We start from the raw sequence: 19,607 nt of genomic DNA, 5'->3' as shown, positions 1-19,607 counted from the left end.
CAAAGTGTTGTGCTGTCCATTTCTTCTGGATTAGCCCTACAGATTGTAGTGCCCTAATATGTCTTAAGTCTAACTGACTTTTTTGAGTTGCACCATCACTTCTCTTGGGCCGGACCCACAGTCCAACAATAATGTAATGTCTTATCATTCTTTTGCTCTGTCCGATTTACTTAGTTGCACTGTCCCTCTATTTTGTTTGTCTGATTATTCATTGGTTTACTGCTCTGTCACTTGTGCAGAGCATACACATTGAATGACTGCAAAATGATAATGGGTTACTCACTGCTACTTCTGAGTGAAATCCTCTGAAACGTTAGCATTGGCTTGGCTGTGTAATTCACAGTTTTATGGGTTTTCTCTTCTGCAACGTTTGTGTGGACTCCTTAATGCTTAGGCTGTTCTTGGCTGGCTGTTGGCTACCATTCCCTGTGCCTGGGTACAGCAAAGGTTTTTGCTTCATGCCCACTACTAATGGTTGGTTGTTCAGGTGTGCTTTGGGACCTTGTCAGCAGCATGAGTCACTCTAAAGTTCAACTACAATACAGTACAAACACCATCCTACCATTCACATCAAGTATGCCACTATGCCATGCACTCTGACACACCACTCTGCACTGCTCCATACACCAACATATACTACACCACAGTTTACAAACCTTGCACACCCAGTCCCACAGTGTATCGTACCCTGCACAAGAGCTCTTCACCTAGTATAATTTACATCATCAGCTGCTCCTCTTAATACAGTCTACTTACAATACCATTTTCTTCCAAACCAAGCCTTCCCCAGGGTTTTACTCAACATATTTGCTGCAATATACAGCACAGTCCTCAAGGCACGTCAGATCTGCAGGCCCTGTGTTTGGTGTAGAGATGAAAACCCAGTACTTACATGTTCACTTATAATTTATACACATTTTTAGGACTGAATGGACCATGCTTTATACATGCACTATTTGGAAAATCGTGTGAAGATGTACACATCATGCACTATAGAAGGTAAAAGTGACCTTCACTTTTTCCTGGTAAATGTGTCTGTTCGGAAGAGCAGGTGAATCTTCAAAATATTGAATGCTGGAGAAGGGTAAGGTAGAGCTAAATTACATAGCTCAACTATGATACCCTCGCTTACGTTTAATAAATAAGTAAACACATTTCGGTCTTGTTTGGAATGGTTTATCTACATCCAGCTGCTGGGGAAAAAAAGGTTGTGGAATGTGACAATAAATTGCAATTTGTGCCATATATTAATATTTCTTAAAATGGTTCTCAGCTTAAAAACGTGAGATATTCCCAAGCATGCAAATATATGAATTATTTTCTGGTGAACATTTTAATTGTCTATTTCCAAACAAATGGTCTGTCAAAACCCAGGTCTTTAGGTTTGGGGAATTTATTGACCTGCTTAATGTTAATAATACTGCAAAGTATGCTCCGTTTCATTTAAACATAATTTCCATAATGAAGTGAAGTATTTCTTTTGAACAGATGCAGAAAGACTCTAACTACGTTTACAAGATTAGTCCCGGAATGGCACCCACTCCATGCTGTACATATCGGTCCATGCAACAACTGCCTTGCACAGTCTCAACGAAGAGAGATGATTTTGGAACAGTAGGTTTCATACGCTCTGTGTGAATTTAATTAACTTGTTTGTCACATGATAGCTGAAATTGATTTTACACAACTTTATATTTAACTTTGAGGGTCATTCACAATTTCTTATGCTTTGTATACCAGAAACCTGTCATTTATTTGTTACTAGTAGCAACTCTTTTTATGTTTTTTTCCAGGTATGCTTTATCCCTGTAAAGTACCCAAACTAATTACCTCTTCCCCCTCTTCACAGTGCAGACATCAAACCTATTTCACAGAATGCAAGGCTTATGTATGGCATTGTCTGTATCTAGTAGCTCTTCAGAGGAACCCCAACTGCTTATTTTTTGTCTATTACTGTCTCACAGTGATCAGTAGATTTATTTATTCCCTTATCCTAGTGTTCATTGCCTCTCTGGTTTTAACCACAGTGGCACCAATGCTTAGGGACTTAAGTAATAGCAAGCAGCAGAATGTTTTAAATCTCTGCCAGCGCTTCCTTCCAAAATATATTTATTAACATGCAGGCACACCCCATAATACCTTTCTTACACCTCTCCACTGAGTATTGAATCTTGATAAATATAGGAAAGAAAATGCCATTATCCATTCTTTATTAATATGGTCATGCAACATAAATGAGTACAACCAATTTCCATTGCGTCTGTTTAATAGGTGCTAGATTTTTTTTTAATGATTCTTATTTATTACTCCTTGGCAAGTTACGAAGGTCTATTTTCCATACATCCACTATATCTCTGGGGTTAACCCATATCGCTGTTTTCACCCCACTCCCTCTAATCAGTCACTGTTGACTCTTCAGTGTTTATTGAATCTTTTTTTAATCCTCCTTCTCCCCTAGGCTGTGGAGTTTGCCATTTACCCCACACTTCTTCAAACGTCCTTGGATAGCCTCTGCATTTAAATGCCACTTCTCCAGCCTCCATGCCCATCCATGCTTACCATCACGCTTTACTGGAGTTCGCTGACTATCCTGTTCACTTGCAGTGCCTCTTCTGGCTATGATGAAATCCAGCACACAAAATAAGTGTTTACTTCTTGGCAAATCCTACATCATTTGGGATACCTAATGCCATGAACTGGGATGTGTGGAATTTCATAATTCTAATATTGCTTCTAATTAGTTTAGCTCTCTCCAGTATAATATCCCGTGATTGTATGCAAAACGGGGCCATCTTCTAAGTCATGTTTTATGCAGGAGTGTCGGGCACATCCCCTTTTATAAAGCCGGTCTTTATTATAGTATGCCCTATCTAAGATCTTTACTTGAATGAGTCACAGCCTTGCTTTAATTACCACTTCTCATAGCTGCGTAAAAGTCACCCCACTACCCTCCAGAGTAATGTGAGCCTCATCAGCAAATCAGATAACTAAAAGAAAGTAGGCCCGTTTTGAACGTGTAAAGAGATGCTGTGCCATTGTTTTTCAAGGTATGTGAGACTGTATTCAGTTGGGCTTGCTGCTAAGTTTTGTTCCAATATCGTGGATCAGTTTAAAAAAAAAAAAAAAAAGTCCTATTTGATCATAAAACAGGCCTACAAATAGCAGAAACAAACAGCCCTTCCTGCACTGTCAGATTACTCTAGGCCTGTCAGAACCTGCCCCCAAACAATGTCTATTAACTGGCCTGGGTCTCTTTTCCATGCTTTTCTCATTAATGTCTGAAGGTAGCCAGAATAATTATTGAGGAAGGACTTTTTGTTGTTGTTGTTAAATACAAGGATGATTCCACCCTCTTGCCCAGTTCCCCCAGTATATATTTTTTGTTAGGGGGCGAATTGTGGTATATCTCACCAGTCAAACTTTTCCATATGTGAGGCATGACTGAGTTGAGTGTGTTTATGTATCTTTGTGACAGTTATTATTTTTCTTATTTTGGGAAGGGTATATGTAGGGTATATTTAGGAAGTTGGCTCTGTATGTACTATTTCAAAGTAAGAAATAGCTTGCACAGAGTCCAAGGGTTCCCCTTAGAGGTAAGATAGTGGCAAAAAGAGATAATTCTAATGCTCTATTTTGTGGTAGTGTGGTCGAGCAGTAGGCTTATCAGAGGGTAGTGTTAAGCATTTGTTGTACACACACAGGCAATACATGAGGAACACACACTCAGACAATTCTAGGCCAATAGGTTTTTATATAGAAAAATATATTTTCTTAGTTTATTTTAAGAACCACAGGTTCAAGATTTACAAACAATACTTTAAATGAAAGGTATTTCCCCGGGGGGGGGGTACTGCGCTGGGTTTGTCCTTAATGCTAGGTGGACCCACTGAGCCCGTCATGACTTCTCCAGGCCCCATTCCAACCCTTGTCTTTCCGAAACCTCTACGTCTGTGCTGAATCCATCAACTTAGTCAGCACCGGTTCAAAGTCGACCCAATCTGCGCCCAGCCACGGTTGAGGCACTACTTCCCCTACTCAATCTGCGGTCTCCACAAGGGAGAATACACACCCTATACTTTTTTTCGTCACAGACTTTGATAGCAGTTTCCAAGTGGGTGGTGAGTTTGCTCAGCCCTAGCTTCAGGATAATTGGTACAGTTACTTGTAGGAGGCCAGTGGCCTCCATACCTCCCCTGAATCAGGTCTTCTCCCACCCCTGGCCCTGCCGCCAAAGAAATAGTATCCTACGCTATGGTCATAAGTAGGGCAGCTCCCCACCTTGAAGGTTAAAATTAATGTGCAGACGGAAGTGTTCCAGCTGGTGCAAACATCTTCTGAGTCCCTTCTGCCATTCAGTGAGACATTAACTGACACTTTGTCGGGAGCCTAGGCCAAACCTTGCCGCCCCTCCCCTCCCCCAGTCAACAGACAGATAGCGAGACACCATCAGCCTGAAGTGGGTAACCCTGCATTCCTGTCTCGGAGCTGATCTAACCCCAGCACTTTTCTGACTACTCTCTGATAAGAAGTCCACTTATCTGTTCATTAAATGCCAGCTGTCTCCTGGGATACTACTTCCACGCCATTTGATACTCAGTGGTTCATTTGCACCTGGTGTCCTTTAAGATCTCCAATCTGTTCTTGTCCACTCTGTGCATGGTGGTTGTGATGTGGCCAGGTTCAAAATTCATGATGGCTTGGATACCACACATTCCATCGGGCAAGCCAGTGACACCAATGTGCCATTTGCTGCTGTGTGGCTTCGATCCAATGGGTTCTCAAGTGATGTCTAGTCCTTCCTTTTGGATCCCCCTTGATGTGATTCACCTGTGTAGGGAAAAGGTTGATTCCGCTTCTGAGCCATTAAAAGAGAACAGGGCCATTGTTCTCTTGCAATGCGTCTCGACCCCGACAGCTGCACCAACCATACTGCTGCTTTAGTGGGTTTGGCAGAGCAGTCCCGTACCTCCAGATTCAGCTGGTTTGTGGTCCTAAGGGCTCCCGTGGTCAAGGTCAGTGGACCGCTCTAATGACTCCCCATCTCCCTCTCCTCAAGCAGCCCAGCTGCAATACCCCTTTATTGTGCCCTTAGTAAAGCACAGCTACCGGGTGGCAGGTAGTATCCGTTTTTTCCCAGGTTGGCAAGCCATAACTTCAGACAGGTGAGTCCTGAAGATTATTTGTAGAGAATATGCTTTTTTTCCTCCTCTTTTGAATTTACACGTTCCACCATCTCTCCAGCAACTGACGGAGGACCATATCTCTATTTTGCGCCAAGAAGTGCAAACCAAAGGGGCTGAAGAGAGAGTGAGTGAGTGAGAGTGAGTGAGTGAGAGTGAGTGAGTGTGAGTGAGTGAGAGTGAGTGAGTGAGTGAGAGTGAGTGAGTGAGTGAGAGTGAGTGAGAGTGAGTGTGAGTGAGTGTGAGTGAGTGAGAGTGAGTGTGAGTGAGTGTGAGTGTGAGTGAGTGTGAGTGTGAGTGAGTGTGAGTGAGTGTGAGTGTGAGTGAGTGTGAGTGAGTGTGAGTGTGAGTGTGAGTGTGAGTGTGAGTGTGAGTGTGAGTGTGAGTGAGTGTGAGTGTGAGTGTGAGTGTGAGTGTGAGTGTGGGGGAGAGGGGGAGAGGGGGAGAGGGGGGGAGGGGGGAGAGAGAGAGGGAGGGAGAGAGTGTGAGTGTCTGACGATGTTGGACCTGTAGGATGCCTATTTCCGTATAGCCATCCTGCAAGCTATCTGTGCAACCTACGGTTCCTGGTTGAACAGGAGCATTCAGATCGCTGTGCTCCTCTTTTGGCTCAGTAGTGCTTCTCACGTGTTCATGAAAGTGATGGCCTTGGTGACAACGCATCTTCTGAGGTCAGGGGTCCTGGTCTTCCTCTACTCAACAACTGGCCACGTGCGTTCACCCCATGCAGTTGCCAGCCACTTCCAGACAACGGCAAGCCTCCTGTCAGATTTAGGGTTCACTATCAGTGTGTTGAAATTATACCCGACTCCTCAGGTGCACCCCTTCATTGGAGCCTTTCCTCTAGAAAAGAGTTCAGGACATTCAGGCTATGATCCAGATCTTTCAACCCTCTATTTCAGTGAGGTTGCCTGTGAGGCTTCTGTGACTGACCGCATTCTGCATCCTGCTGGTCAAGCATACCTTGTGGCATATGCCAGCTTTGCAGTGAGATCGGAAGTCTCTGAGCCAAACATCAAGGGGGCCTTTCTGTGTTCAGATTTTAAAGGAAACTGCAAAAGATCTGCAGTGGCCTTTGTTGGATCCCAATTGGGTCAGTGACAGACACCTCTCTCTTCCCCACCCAGAGCTCACATTCGTGACTTATGCATCGCTGCTGGGTTGGGGTTGCCCTCTGGGAGAGGTAGAGACCCGTAACCTCTGGTCTTCTGCAGAGTCAGGGCTCCATATCAACTATCTAAAGTTGAGGGCCATCCACTTGGCATTAAAAGCCTGCCTTCCATCCATCAAGGAGAGCGTGGTACAGGTGCTCAGACAACACCACAGCCAAGTGGAACTGCAGCAAACATGGCAGGGTGGGGGAAGGGGTCTCTGATCCTGTGCCAGGAGGCCTTGCTTCTCTGGAAATGGCTGGACCAGTAAGGGATCTTCCTGGTGATCAACCACCTAGCAGGATCATTGAATGTCAGGGCAGATGAGCTCAGCCGTTGGCGCTTAGCGGATCACGATTGGCAGTTACACCCGGAGATGGCCAGGGTCTCTTCCATTACTGGGAGGAACCTTGGCTTTTCACCACTGAGCTCGCCACCACTGAGAACTTGTGATGTCTGCACTTGCACAAGTGGCGTTTCCAAGGTGTCTTTCGCTCGGAAATGTGTTCTGCTGAGTGGAACTTCCTGTATACTTTCCTGCTGATACCACTCCTGACCTGACTTTTCAAGATTAGGCATCATGACACATTCACAGGGGATGTGTAGGCCTGGGCCTACAGAAAGGCACTTCTCCATCTGGGGCCTTTTGCTGCCTGTTTTCATTAATGACTTCATTTGTGCAGGCATTGGAAAAGCAGGGCAAAGTTCCTGAAACATCCAGTAGCTTTGGGGAAAAATAAAAGCGTCAAGATGTTCCTGCATGAGAGTGAGTTTGGTCTAGAGGCAGTTTTGACTCTTCTAAGCTAGCGCAGACAGTTAATATGACAGCTGCGAAGAACGTGCATCGTGCAAAGAACAGTATTGTATGTCCATAGCACAGGGGTTACTGCATTTGTCACAGATTCTTTTATTTCTGTGCAGTTAATAAATTACAATCGTAATTTAGCACAGTGAGCTGTGAACGGCAATCAAAGAGCTGCATGCAAACTGCGTGGCACAAATTAGTAAGTTATGCCCCCCTCCCACCCCCCCCAAAAAATCTTTCATTATCCTTATGCTGCTAAAAAGAATATTGCTTGCGTAGAAATACATTTTTTTTATTATTAAAATCAATGCTAACCACTGTGCTATGTTGTGAATCCTGAGTTTGTGCTTCTCCAGATCAAGCACTCCTAGAAAATGCCTACCAGTGTGGATGACATGAATCCGACACCTTGGAGTTCCCTGTAAAGTGCTCCAACACCTTACACTGGTATGAGAGGTGCTATAAAACAAATGAATAACATGTGACAGAGAGGCTATGGAGAGATGAGAGGCCCTTCTAGTTTTACTTCTTTCCTACCACATATTTATGTGAAAAAGCTTTCTCAGATCTTATGTACCTAAAAAATAAAACATTGAAAAGTTAGTCTCAGAGATGCAGCACCAACTTTCCCATTAAAATGTTTTTCCTCTTCCAGGGGTGTCCTCATCAAAGTAATAAACATTGAATATTCCCGCCCTTGTGCGGGGACCCCGGAGCATATATAAAAAATACACATATTAAGTATGAAATATGTATGAAAAATATATATAGCATTTTTAGTGGACAAATTTTCATACCAAACTCATATATACATGTGTAAAACAGCAATGCAGACTATAATTATAAACAGGCTAAAATGCTTTTTCTATGGAGCGTTTTTTTTATTTTTTTTATTCTTTTAAAAATTACAATAAGAGGAAAAAAAAAATCTACCAAAGCCCCACCACTGGGCCTAGGGAAATAAGCAGTAGTAATCCTCGCAGAAAAAAGAGAAAAAACTACATTGAAAAACACTAGAGCATTCTTAGCCAATAGGCTGCATGCAGGTTAACACAGGAGAACCATAAAAACTTTGGCACCGTGCCTTTAAGACCCTGAGCACCTCCAGTATCCCACCATGCCTCAGGGGTGGAGAGGTGACAGTTGGTTCACAGTTAGGTCAGTTCTTTTTTCCGGCTTCTTCTGAGAGGATCCTGGAGCATGTGGGAAGAAGGCCCAGTCAGATCCACACACTCTCTGCATTATGTGCTTGCCTCAGAGTCACTGCCCTGACACTTGTAAACATTGCAAGAACATGTCGAAGAGGACTCTGAAGGACAGGGAAAAGATCAGGCTTCATGGGCTTCACCAGAGGCAGAAAACATCATCCTCTTCGCTTCCCAGACAGCCAACAAGCCACTCTCAGGAGAGACAGGCTAGATCAACGTCAGCAGGTAGGAAGATACCTGTTTGTTCCCCGTCGACGTCGTCGCTGCCACCATCTCACCGTCATAGATCGGCGACCCGACCGACGTCGAAGGATACGGCGTCGAGAGAACATGGCCACCGCAGGGGCATATCTCCGTCGACGGCAATCCGCTGATCGACGTCGAGCCATCACCTGCGTGCACATTCGCCGCCCAAGGCCTTGCGCCGCTAGACGTCAAGAATGGAGACGTAGAAATCGCCCCAACGGCGACAGCGAGGACATCTGCCGTCGACTGCCCACCGCTCGACGTCGAGGCACACAACGGTGAGCAGGTCGCGGTCAAGAGATCGCCGTTCGAAGTCAAGACACTCCACGTCGAGGCAGGAACAACCGGCGGCGCTCCCTTCGATGTCATTACGGCTGTCAACGTAGGTTTTACCTGTCTTGCAGGGAGCAGAGCATCGGCTTCCGCCAGCAGAAAAGACCACTCCATCTACAGTGGTTTCCATAAGAAGTGGTTGTTCTCGGTCGAGAGCGGCATCGTCTGGGCATGTCTCACCCATCAATTTGTCACCAAGATGTTTGGAGAGCCTTAATAGACCAACGGCCTCTCCAGACTCCCAGTATTCAAGGATGTACTCTCCTACTGCCTCTCTCCCGAGAACACCAATACCGACAATGCGAGCAGGATGGGCTTGTTCTGCTTCTCGCCTGCCGACCACGAGGCCTGGGCGCTCTGCTACAGTATCTCGCAGCAGATCTCGTTCCCAGCGGCGATCAAGACACAGAAGGTCGCCTTCTTGGTCATCGTCAGGGTCATCCGTCAGACATTACTCCCCCACCTTAAGATTCTCCACCAGCTAGGGTTTTACCGGTGGACGACATCACTACTTTAAATGAGGTGCTTGTCAGGGGAGCGCAGAAGCTAAATATAGAGGTTCCAGAACCATCAACCTCCTCATCTGTCATTTTACTCTACAGCAGAGAGCGGTTCGAAAAAGCTACTGCTGCTAGTGCCTGGTCTGTTGCAACCAACCATGGACACCTTTTTAGCGCCAGCCACCCTCAAATCGGCTCCTGCTAGGATTTTGAAAAAATATAAAGCGCCTGAACAAGACCCTTTATTTCTCAGAACGGATCCGCCGCTGGACTCAGTCATATTGGCCGCAGCCCGAAAGACTCACTCGGTAGCATCATCCTCCACGGTCCCACAGCAGACATCTAGACTCTCTGGGGAGAAAAATGTGCGGCACGGCAGCATCTATGATGAAGGTTTCCAGCGTGTCTGCACTTCTAGGCAGATATGACCGTTCACTGTGGGACTCTCTGAATAGGTTCACAGAAAAGTTACCTAGAGAGGACAGGCAGGACTTCCAAGAGATCCTTCAAGAGGGATGTCTGGTTTCCAACCAGGTCATCAGCGCAGCGGCAGATGGGGCAGACTTGGCTGCACATGGATACGCACATGGATACGCACATGGGATCTGTGCAAGAAGGTCTTCCTGGTTGAGACTGACTGGATTAAAACAGGAAGCACAACAGCGTATCCTAAATCTTCCGTTCAACGGGAACTCGCTGTTTGGTACCCATACAGACGAAGAAATGGCGCGCATGAAGAGTGAAGTGGACACCATGAGGGCAGTAGGCCTGGAGAGGAAGAAGGACTTCAGGCGAAGGCATAGGCCTTATGACAGGTGCCCTTTCCAGCAGAGGGTTCAAACCCCTCACTGGTCCCAGAGGCAAGGACGCCCGCTTTTTCAGTCCCGTAAGGCCACGAGGGTACGAGGGTCAAGTAGACCACAACAGTCCACACCCAAAGCGCTGGCCAAACAATGAGGACTCTCTTCCCTTAACACTGTGCACCACTCCGGTGGGGGGAAGTATCACAGACTTTATTCACAAGTGGCGTGCTATAACAAAAGACAAATGGGTGCTCAACATTGTCAAGAATGGCTACTCTCTTCTTTTCAGGCAACTTCCACCGCACTTGCCACCAGCCAAATGCAATCAGTCTCACGTCAGCCTATTGCGCAAAGAGGCTCTCGCCCTTTTACGAAAGAAGGCAATAGAATAGGTTCCACTCGCGCACAGAGGGAAGGGGGTTTACTCCCGCTATTTTCTGGTGGCGAAAAAAGGCCGAGGGCGTTTTCAGACCAATTCTGGACTTACGGCTACTGAACAAGTACATAAGAAAGCAAAAGTTCAGAATGCTGGCTCTTCACCAGATTTTCCCTCAGCTACATCAGGGAGACTGGATGTGCTCCATCGACCTGCAGGATGCATACTTTCACATCCCGATAGTTCCCAAGCATCGGAAATTCCTGCGCTTCCAGATAGCGCTGCGAGGCTATCAGTTCAAGGTGCTACCATTCGGCCTGAAATCTGCCCCCTGCGTTTTCTCGAAATGCGTGGCAGTGGTAGCAGCACATCTACGAAAACAAAAAATCTTCATTTACCCATACCTAGACGACTGGCTACTGAAAGCCTCCTCTCCGGAACAGGCGAGAACCCATCGAGCTCAAGGTTTTCGAGTCTCTAGGTCTTCAAGTCAACTACCAAAAGTCCACCTTGATTCCAACGCAGAACCTCCACTACCTGGGAGCAATACTAAACACAGAGCTCCAAAGAGTGTATCCTTCGGAGGAACGACTATTATCAATAAAGAAGTGTCAAGACCTGTTAAAATCCGAAGCACCTACGGCCCGTCAGGTGACATCTCTGCTGGGCTCCATGGCATCATGCATTTTCGTTGTCCCAAATGCCAGGCTACATATGAGGCCCCTCCAAGAGGCGTTGGAGAACAACTGGAGCCAAAGGACAGGTCGCTGGGAGGACAGTGCGGCTGCCGATAGCAGCACGTCAGTCATTGCAATGGTGGATGCACAGACCTCACCTGTCAGTAGGGGCTCCGTTTCACCAGGTAATTCCATCCGACACTCTGGTAACGGATGCGTCTCTTCAGGGATGGGGGGCTCATCTAGGTCCCCTTCAAGCTCAGGGCCTGTGGTCCGAAAACGAAAGGACGTACCACATCAATCTGCTGGAGCTCAGAGCGGCCCATCTAGCTCTCAAGTCTTTTGCTCCATCGATTTAGGGGAAATCTCTCCTAATACAAATGGACAATACAACCACAATGTATTATTTGAACAGACAAGGGGGAACGAGATCCCTACCCCATCTCGGAAGTCCCAAACAATCTGGCATTGGCTCCTGGCCAGAGGAATGTCGCTTACAGCGGTTCACCTACCAGGTCAACAAAACGTGGAAGCAGATTTCCTGAGCAGACACCTAGAGGACGCCCACGATTGGGTCCTACACGGCGAAGTCGTCGAAGACATCTTCGCTCAGTGGGGTCGGCATCAATTGGATCTCTTCGCAGACGAGGTAAACAAGAAATGCCCAGACTTTGCTTCCAGGTTCTACCGTCCGGGATCTCGAGGGAATGCCCTGTTGATCGACTGGTCAGGGATATTTCTCTACGCTTTTCCACCGATCCCCCTCATACCGGCAGTGATCAACAAACTTTACAGATCCAGCACCAGAATGATTTTCATAGCTCCGCAATGGCCCCGTCAGTTCTGGTACACAGATCTCCTCAACCTATCGGAGCAACCTCACAGGAGGCTGCCGTGCAGACCGGATCTTCTGAGCAGGATGGAGGGCAGGGTCCTGCACCCCAACCTACCCTCTCTGAGCTTGACAGCATGGCTCCTGAATTCCTGCAGTATGGGCACCTAGGGCTCTCGCAGGAGTGCATGAACATCTTGAAGGAGTCCAGACGACCTTCCACGCAGCGTTCTTACGCGTTTAAGTGGAAGAGGTTCTACATATGGTGCTGTCAGCAAGGTCAGAATCCCATACGAGCTCAGGAGGAGGTCATACTGTCTTACTTACTCCATCTGGCAAAATCCGGTCTACAGGTATCATCTATTAAGGTACATTTATCTGCCATTACAGCCTATCGTAAGTCACCTTCTCAGGAATCCTTCTTTACGAAACCAGTAGTCAAGGATTTTTTAGAAGGTTTGAAAAACGTTTTTCCGCCCATTCGGAAACCCTCCCCTCCATGGGAGCTGAACATAGTACTGTCAAAACTTATGGGCCCTCCTTTCGAACCTATACACAAAGCCTCTTTGCAACACCTTACGTGGAAGACGGCTTTTTTGGTAGCCATTACTTTCGCCAGGAGGGTCAGTGAAATTCAGGCTTTGTCCTTAAAAAGAACCGTACACAGTCTTTCACGACAATAGAATAGTTCTGCGAACTCACCCATCATTCCTACCGAAGGTGGTGTCAGAATTCCACATCAATCAGACTATTTCTCTACCAACTTTCTTCCCCAATCCGGAGACTACGGCCGAGAAAGCGTTGCACTCCCTAGATCTAAAAAGAGTGCTAAAATTTTATTTGGATAAAACAAAGTTGATTAGACATTCCAACCACTTGTTTATAAATTATGGTCATTTGAGAACAGGAGAGGCAGCATCTAAACGAACCATATCAAGATGGATAGTTTCTTGTATTGTTAATGCATACCAGTTGGCTAACAAACAACTACTTGCTAGACCTAAAGCGCATTCCACAAGAGGAAAAGCGGCTACTGCTGCCCTCCTTGATAATGTTCCAATATCTGAAATTTGTAAGGCTGCTACATGGAAGTCTGTACATACATTTACTAGACATTACTGATTGGACTCAGATGCAAGAGCAGACGCCCAAGTTGGGCAAGCCTCTCTGAGAAATTTGTTTGCATGATACATATCTATTCCTGCACTTCTATCAGACAGTCCGCAGAGTCAAGGGATGGGCTTGCTAATCTATTCAATGTTTATGACTATTGATGAGGATCCCCTGGAAGAGAAGGATAAGTTACTTACCTGTAAATCCTAGTTCTTTTCCAGGGGTATCCTCATCAAAGTCATAAACAACCCATCCTCCACCCCGGACGCACGTCTCCTAGAAGTGCAGGGGGACACTATCTGTCGAATCAGGTACACAGCTTGTCACCGTAAAAAAGTACTGACCTAACTGTGAACCAACTGTCACCTCTCCTTCACCCCTGAGGCATGGTGGGATACTGGAGGTGCTCAGGGTCTTAAAGGCACGGTGCCAAAGTTTTTATGGTTCTCCTGTGTTAACCTGCATGTAGCCTATTGGCTAAGAATGCTCTAGTGTTTTTCAATGTAGTTTTTTCTCTTTTTTTTCTCTGAGGATTACTACTGCTTATTTCCCTAGGCCCAGTGGTGGGGCTTTGGTAGATATTTTATTCTCTTATTGTAATTTTAAAAAGAATTAAAAAAAAAAAATCCATAGAAATAAAGCATTTTAGCCTGTTTATAATTATAGTCTGCATTGCTGTTTTACACATGTGTATATATATGAGTTTGGTATGAAAATTTGTCTACTAAAAATGCTATATATATTTTTCGTACATATTTCATACTTAATATGTGTATTTTTTATATATGCTCCGGGGTCCCCGCACAAGGGCGGGAATATTCAATGTTTATGACTTTGAGGATACCCCTGGAAGAGAACTAGGATTTACAGGTAAGTAACTTATCCATTTTTGCATATTTTTCTATATAAAATAATTATAGCGTTAGTAATTTGAGTATTTGTTTGGTGTGTACTTGTTAGTGTATTGTTTGTGAATTAGTGTTTTAATGTTTGAAATTTAAATTGTACAAATTGCTTGGCTGTACTGACTTCCAGTAACTTTTCAACGGCGATCCACAAGAGTTAAAAAGTTGGAAACCACTGGGTCTGTATGGTCACTTGGTGACTTGCAATATTCCCAAAGTGTACTGAAGGTGGTTCTTTATCCCATCTATATTTCTTCCTCCTAAAGCAAAAGAAACTCTTATGAAATCCCACTACTACATTGCAGACAAGCCCAGTGGCGTCAGCTACAGAAGTTGTGCAACTGGTTCAAGTCTTTAGCGAGACGACAAAAAAAAACTTAGACAAACTGTATTGTGCAAGGTTTGCTGCCAAACACAGGGAAATCCAGGCAAATTGCAATCAAACATTCATTTATGGGTATCTGGGTTCAGGAGAGAGGTACAGCTTCTTTTTATTATTGTGCAAACACGTTAGTGCGACAGCACACTCCACAAGAAATTAGACTGAAAAGCTGTTCAAGGAGGTGCAATTATTTTCTCACAGTAGATAATGAAGAAAGAGGCAACCGTGAAAAGTTCTACCACGCAAAGATTTCACAAAGACATGGCTCAATTAGTCAGAGAAAATGTTGATTTCCACTGACATATAGACACACGTGTCTACCCACTCTCCAGTTCCCACCCCTCTACACTTACATTAACACCTACAAAAGCTCACCTACAGACTCCCACTTTACAACAAGGGAAATGTACTTACTCTCCTCGTCATCCATGTAGTGCGGTGCTTGGGATTCATCTTAACATTTCACTTAACTCACATCAGATTGTGGGCTGACAAGACTAGAAAGAGACCAAGTTGTATTGTAAAAGCCAATTGTCAAGCACTGTTTGTAGTTCATTTATTATTTTCCCGTGTATGCCATGTGATTAGCAGCGTTTTTTTCTGATCACATGTGCAGATGTCTGAAAATGAGTGTGCCTAATTGGTAGGGTCAGCAGGCCACTTCTATTTTTCAGATCTCACTAAAGCCGATTTAATTTGCAGTACACTGCATCCTGCCCGCTGAATACTTCCAAACTGGACTGCCATTTTTTTTTTTTTTTACAGTTACAGCATAGCGGTTGTGTTATCTTAGAATATTACAACGATGGTACACTATGCACAATGCTGTTTCAAGGTGGCGGCCCGGTGCGGTGCTTAATTTTGTACTCTCTGATATTGCAAGTTTATGGTAACCACATTTAGGTATTGGTGTTTTTTGCTTTTATTCTTTTAATATATCGTTAATAAGCATTAAAAATAAAATCTCACATAAATGTACTAACTTAACTAGGCAAGACCAATAGCCTTTATCTCTGCTTGTTTCATGTTTTGAGGAGTTACTGATCTTGTATAACATTTTACAGTTTTGCCAGAAATATGAAATCTTTTTTTAAGGGTTCTCACTTAGTCTGTAACTTATACATTTAGCTATAACATAACATTTCTTTTCTTTTATTCAGGGTGCCTGATGTTTTGATGCTGCACTTTTCTGAAGGATTGCCTCACAGCAACCTGAAGGCCTATTCATTCCAGTTTGAAGGTGTTTCTTATGAAATAACCATGATTATTCAGTATCAAAGCAACCATTTTGTTACATGGGTTTTGACTGCAGATGGTAAGTACTTCATAGGAAATCCTATACTTCAGTTGCTAAACTTATACAGTTCATTACAGATTACAGTGACAAGATTTTGCAGAAAGTTGTGCAAAAGGAGCTAAAGGATGAGCCATGGATGTTGTCTTTAAATAAAAAAATAAATAAAAAAAATACTTTTTTCCATGAGGCTAGTTCGATGCGGTCAGTGCAGTCTCCCTGATGAGTTTTTGGACCGGTGTCTTTGGGATAGGGCCAACGAGATCTAGCCAGCAGTCCTGCCTAGGAGATCTGAGGGCTTCTTTGGCCCAGGCAATACATGACAGACAAAACCTGGCCAGATATGTTACCCAGGCAGGTTTAGAATCCATAGCATGGCATGACAGAATGAGGTTTATGGGGTTCTCTGGTGATGTGCAGGATTCACTGATGGATATGCCCTTCCACTTCAGAACTCTTTGAAGATAGTTAGAACATGGTCCTTGGTCTGTTTCCCCAGTTAAACTATTCCACACCAGAAATGTAGGGTCTATTCAGAAGTCTGGGGTATAGACACAAGTAGCCTTTCCAACAAGTGATGCAACAGAAAGCCCTGTCCTTTCAGGAATGCCAGTTGGACAGAGAACGCGCAGGTCAGCAGGCGAACCAGTGTTTCTCCCCTACTACACTAACCAACAAACCGCTTAAATTAGCCCTCAACGGCTCATGCTGCCCACTGGAAGGCAGGACTCAACATCAATTCCCAGGTTGGCGATCCATTGCGTTTGACAGTTGGATCTTACATATCATTCATAATGGCAGTGGCCAACCCTTTCTTTTCCCTCTACCCAATATCACTCCCATACAGAACAGATTTCAGAGGAGCACCAGTCCATCCTTCATGAGTTGCACCTGTTGCGTTCCAGTGGTAATATAGTGGAGGGTACCTTATTCTGAGACATGCGAGGGTGTTATTCCCACTATTTCCTTATTCCTAAATTGTGAGGGTCTCTGGCTCATCTTGGACTGTGTCCTCTCAATACCTTCCTGCAGAAGGACAGATTAAGGAAGCTAAAGTTGGCTCAGATTTTCTCTGCTTTGGACTCTTGCAACTGGATAGTGGTCCCTGGACTTGCCAGGTGTGTATTTTAATATATCCATCCTGCAGTCCCACAGGTATTGCCTGCGGTTCAAAGTGGGCCAGGAGCATTTGCAATGTAACATACTCCTCTTTGGCCTGATCACCCCTCACTTTGATATCAATGTTTGCTTCCTGTCTTTGGAGATTGGTGTATTCATGTACATACACGACTGGCCATATACGAAAAACGGCAGGACTCTGGCATGTGGATGGTGAACCCCCAATTATGTCACACGTCTGACCCACTTCCCTTGCAGAGACTATAATTTATTGGGGCTGTCCTGTAAATGGTGGATTTCAGGGCTTTCTTACTGCATCAATTAGTCCAGGACTATTGGGCTATATCAATGTTTAAGGTTTGCCCCTGGACCCAGGTGAGGGTGATTCTGAGACTTTTTCACCGCTTAGCCTTGTGCAACCCACAGCCAGGTGGCTCAGGCGTGCTCTACATTGGAACTTGCAGTCCCAGTGGGCCCAGCACCGAGGCTGCCTTTCCAACACCATATGCATCTGAGGAGGCAGATCAACAGCTTCAGTAGTGGCTTATTTGACTGCAGTTTTTAATGTGGAAGCCCACTCAGCTGTCCTCACTCTGAACTGACAGTGGTGATGGATGCATCATTTGCTTGGGGACCCGGCATCACATGGTGAAGGTGGAGATTAGAGGATCCACATTGACCAGCAACTCCACATCAGTCTTCTGGGTCTGCAGGCCTTTCGTCTGGGTTCTGAAGGCGGTCCAGCCTTCCATCAAGTGGAGGCTGGTGCAGGTTCTCACGAACAACTCCACAGTCATATGATACTGCATCAAGCGTGGCTGTTGAGGGGCCTGTCAGGAGGCCTGGTCTCTCTGGGTATGCTTGAAATGCCAGGGCATCTTGGTGCTCACCAATCACCTGGTGGATCCCTGAATTCCGGGGCAGACTAAGCAGACATCGTCTAGCATGGAAGATCACAAGTCTCCGCTACATCATGAGATAGTGCAGGGCGTATTTAACCGGTGGGACGAAACCTGGCTAGATATATTTTTAGCCAGTGTCAAACATGCAGCATCAAAAGTATTCCACATTGGAGTTTTTGCAAGTGCACTTATTAGGAGACGCATACTGGCTGGAATGGAACAAGGAACTCCTGTAGGCCATCCCACCACTTCCTCTCTCTTGTCCAGAGTTCTGAAGATAATCTGGTCTGAATGGGCTGAAATTATCCCAGTTAGCCCCGATTTGGCCAGGAGAGTGGTGCCTGGATCTCCTGAGCATGAGCATCTGTCCTCCAATCAGGCTGCCAGTAAGGGAGGATCTCCTGTCGCCAACAAGGGTGGGTCCTTCATCTGAATCAACAGACTACACCTCCATGCGTGGTGATTGAGCAGTGCAGTTGACTGCTTTTGATTTGCTGCCTCAAGTGGTGGATGTCTATCCGCCTGCCAGACGACCCACTGCAAAATCTGCTAGCTGTGTCTCCTGACTGTGAAAACTGCCTTCGTCACTGCGGATGTCATCATATAGTATGAGAACTAAAAGCATTTTCAGAGCAAGTTCCTGTCGTCCTGTTTCTCCCTGACCAATTGCTCCTGGGGAGACGGGAGTCTTTCTACCTAAAGTTGAGATTTTCCTCCAAGTTTGCCAATCCATCACTCTGTTCTCTCACCCTCAACCCCTCCATCAGTTGTATCCCAATAGGGCTCTAAGCTATTACATAGAATTTACCAAAGACCTTTGAGTGGATGATCTGCTTTTTGTGGGTTTTTCTGGAGAAGGGAAGTCTGTGCAGAAGAGAACCCTGCCATCTTTTAAGATCTTCTGCTCAATGGCCAATAAGCAAGCATGCGAGGTCTGAGAGCCCATTCGATAAGGGCTAAGGCTACTACCACTGCTTGGCACAAGGAGTGCCTGTCCTTTATATGTTATATAAAATCGTCTTATAAAGCGCAACTGCTACCCACCAACGGCCATTCCGGTGCTAATAGATGGAGCACATTGAAACACAGAATTGTATAAAGCTGTTGTTCAGAACTTCTACAAAGAGATGGGTTTGAGTTGCTTCCTAAAGCTTAGCAGACTGCTGTCTGAATTAATCTGAACACAGAGTATTCCACAGTTTAGTGGCACGATGTGCAAATGAACGACCTCCTCCCCTTTCTGTCTTGATTCTGGGGACATCAAGAAGGGAGAGATCATTTAATCTCAGCCCTCCGGAAGCTGTGTGTGGAGTGATGAGACGCTGTAGAATGTGTACCTGCTGAATACTTCAGCCTTTGGGCAATGCATTAGGGCTTTGAATTCAATTATTTTTATGATCTGCAGCCAGTGCAGTTCCAATAGCACTGGACGAGTGGAGTTCCCTTTCAAGACACCTAGTAATGTTCGTCCTGCTGCGTTTGTAATAACCTGCAGCTTTTTTGTAAGTCATACTGGGCTTACAAGGAATTCCCAAAGTTCAGACGTGACAGAATAAGGCCTTGGACCACAGTCCTCTGATATTCTAAAAGAAGCTATCTAAGCATTTCCCTGAGGGATCTTAATAGCTCAAACGTGTTCCTGAAACTTTTTTCACCTGAAAAACCATAGTCCGATCCTTCCCCAAGATTACACCAAGGTGTCTAACTTCGGGTTTGGGAATAGGGGATTCTCCCAAACAAGGGGGGGGGGCATAGAAGTTGGTCAAAAGCGAGGGGTTGTT

At 45.3% G+C, this 19,607-nt stretch overlaps 1 protein-coding gene across 4 annotated transcripts in view; it reads left to right on the top strand.

The window, feature by feature from the left end:
• The window catches only part of USPL1 (ubiquitin specific peptidase like 1), a 357,088-nt gene that overhangs the window by 134,711 nt on the left and 202,770 nt on the right, over positions 1-19,607 (top strand). For all 4 annotated transcript variants that reach the window (XM_069202190.1, XM_069202189.1, XM_069202188.1 and 1 more), the window contains 2 exons: positions 1,489-1,614; positions 15,672-15,826. In XM_069202190.1, coding sequence (XP_069058291.1) covers positions 1,489-1,614; positions 15,672-15,826 — 281 coding nt within the window. The remainder of the gene's footprint in view (positions 1-1,488; positions 1,615-15,671; positions 15,827-19,607) is intronic.

The sequence above is a fragment of the Pleurodeles waltl genome, chromosome 8 (genome assembly GCF_031143425.1).
Source record: "Pleurodeles waltl isolate 20211129_DDA chromosome 8, aPleWal1.hap1.20221129, whole genome shotgun sequence".
Taxonomy (NCBI): Eukaryota; Metazoa; Chordata; class Amphibia; order Caudata; family Salamandridae; genus Pleurodeles; species Pleurodeles waltl.
Note: the sequence above shows the minus strand (reverse complement) of the source record. Positions and strands in the feature narration are given on the sequence as shown.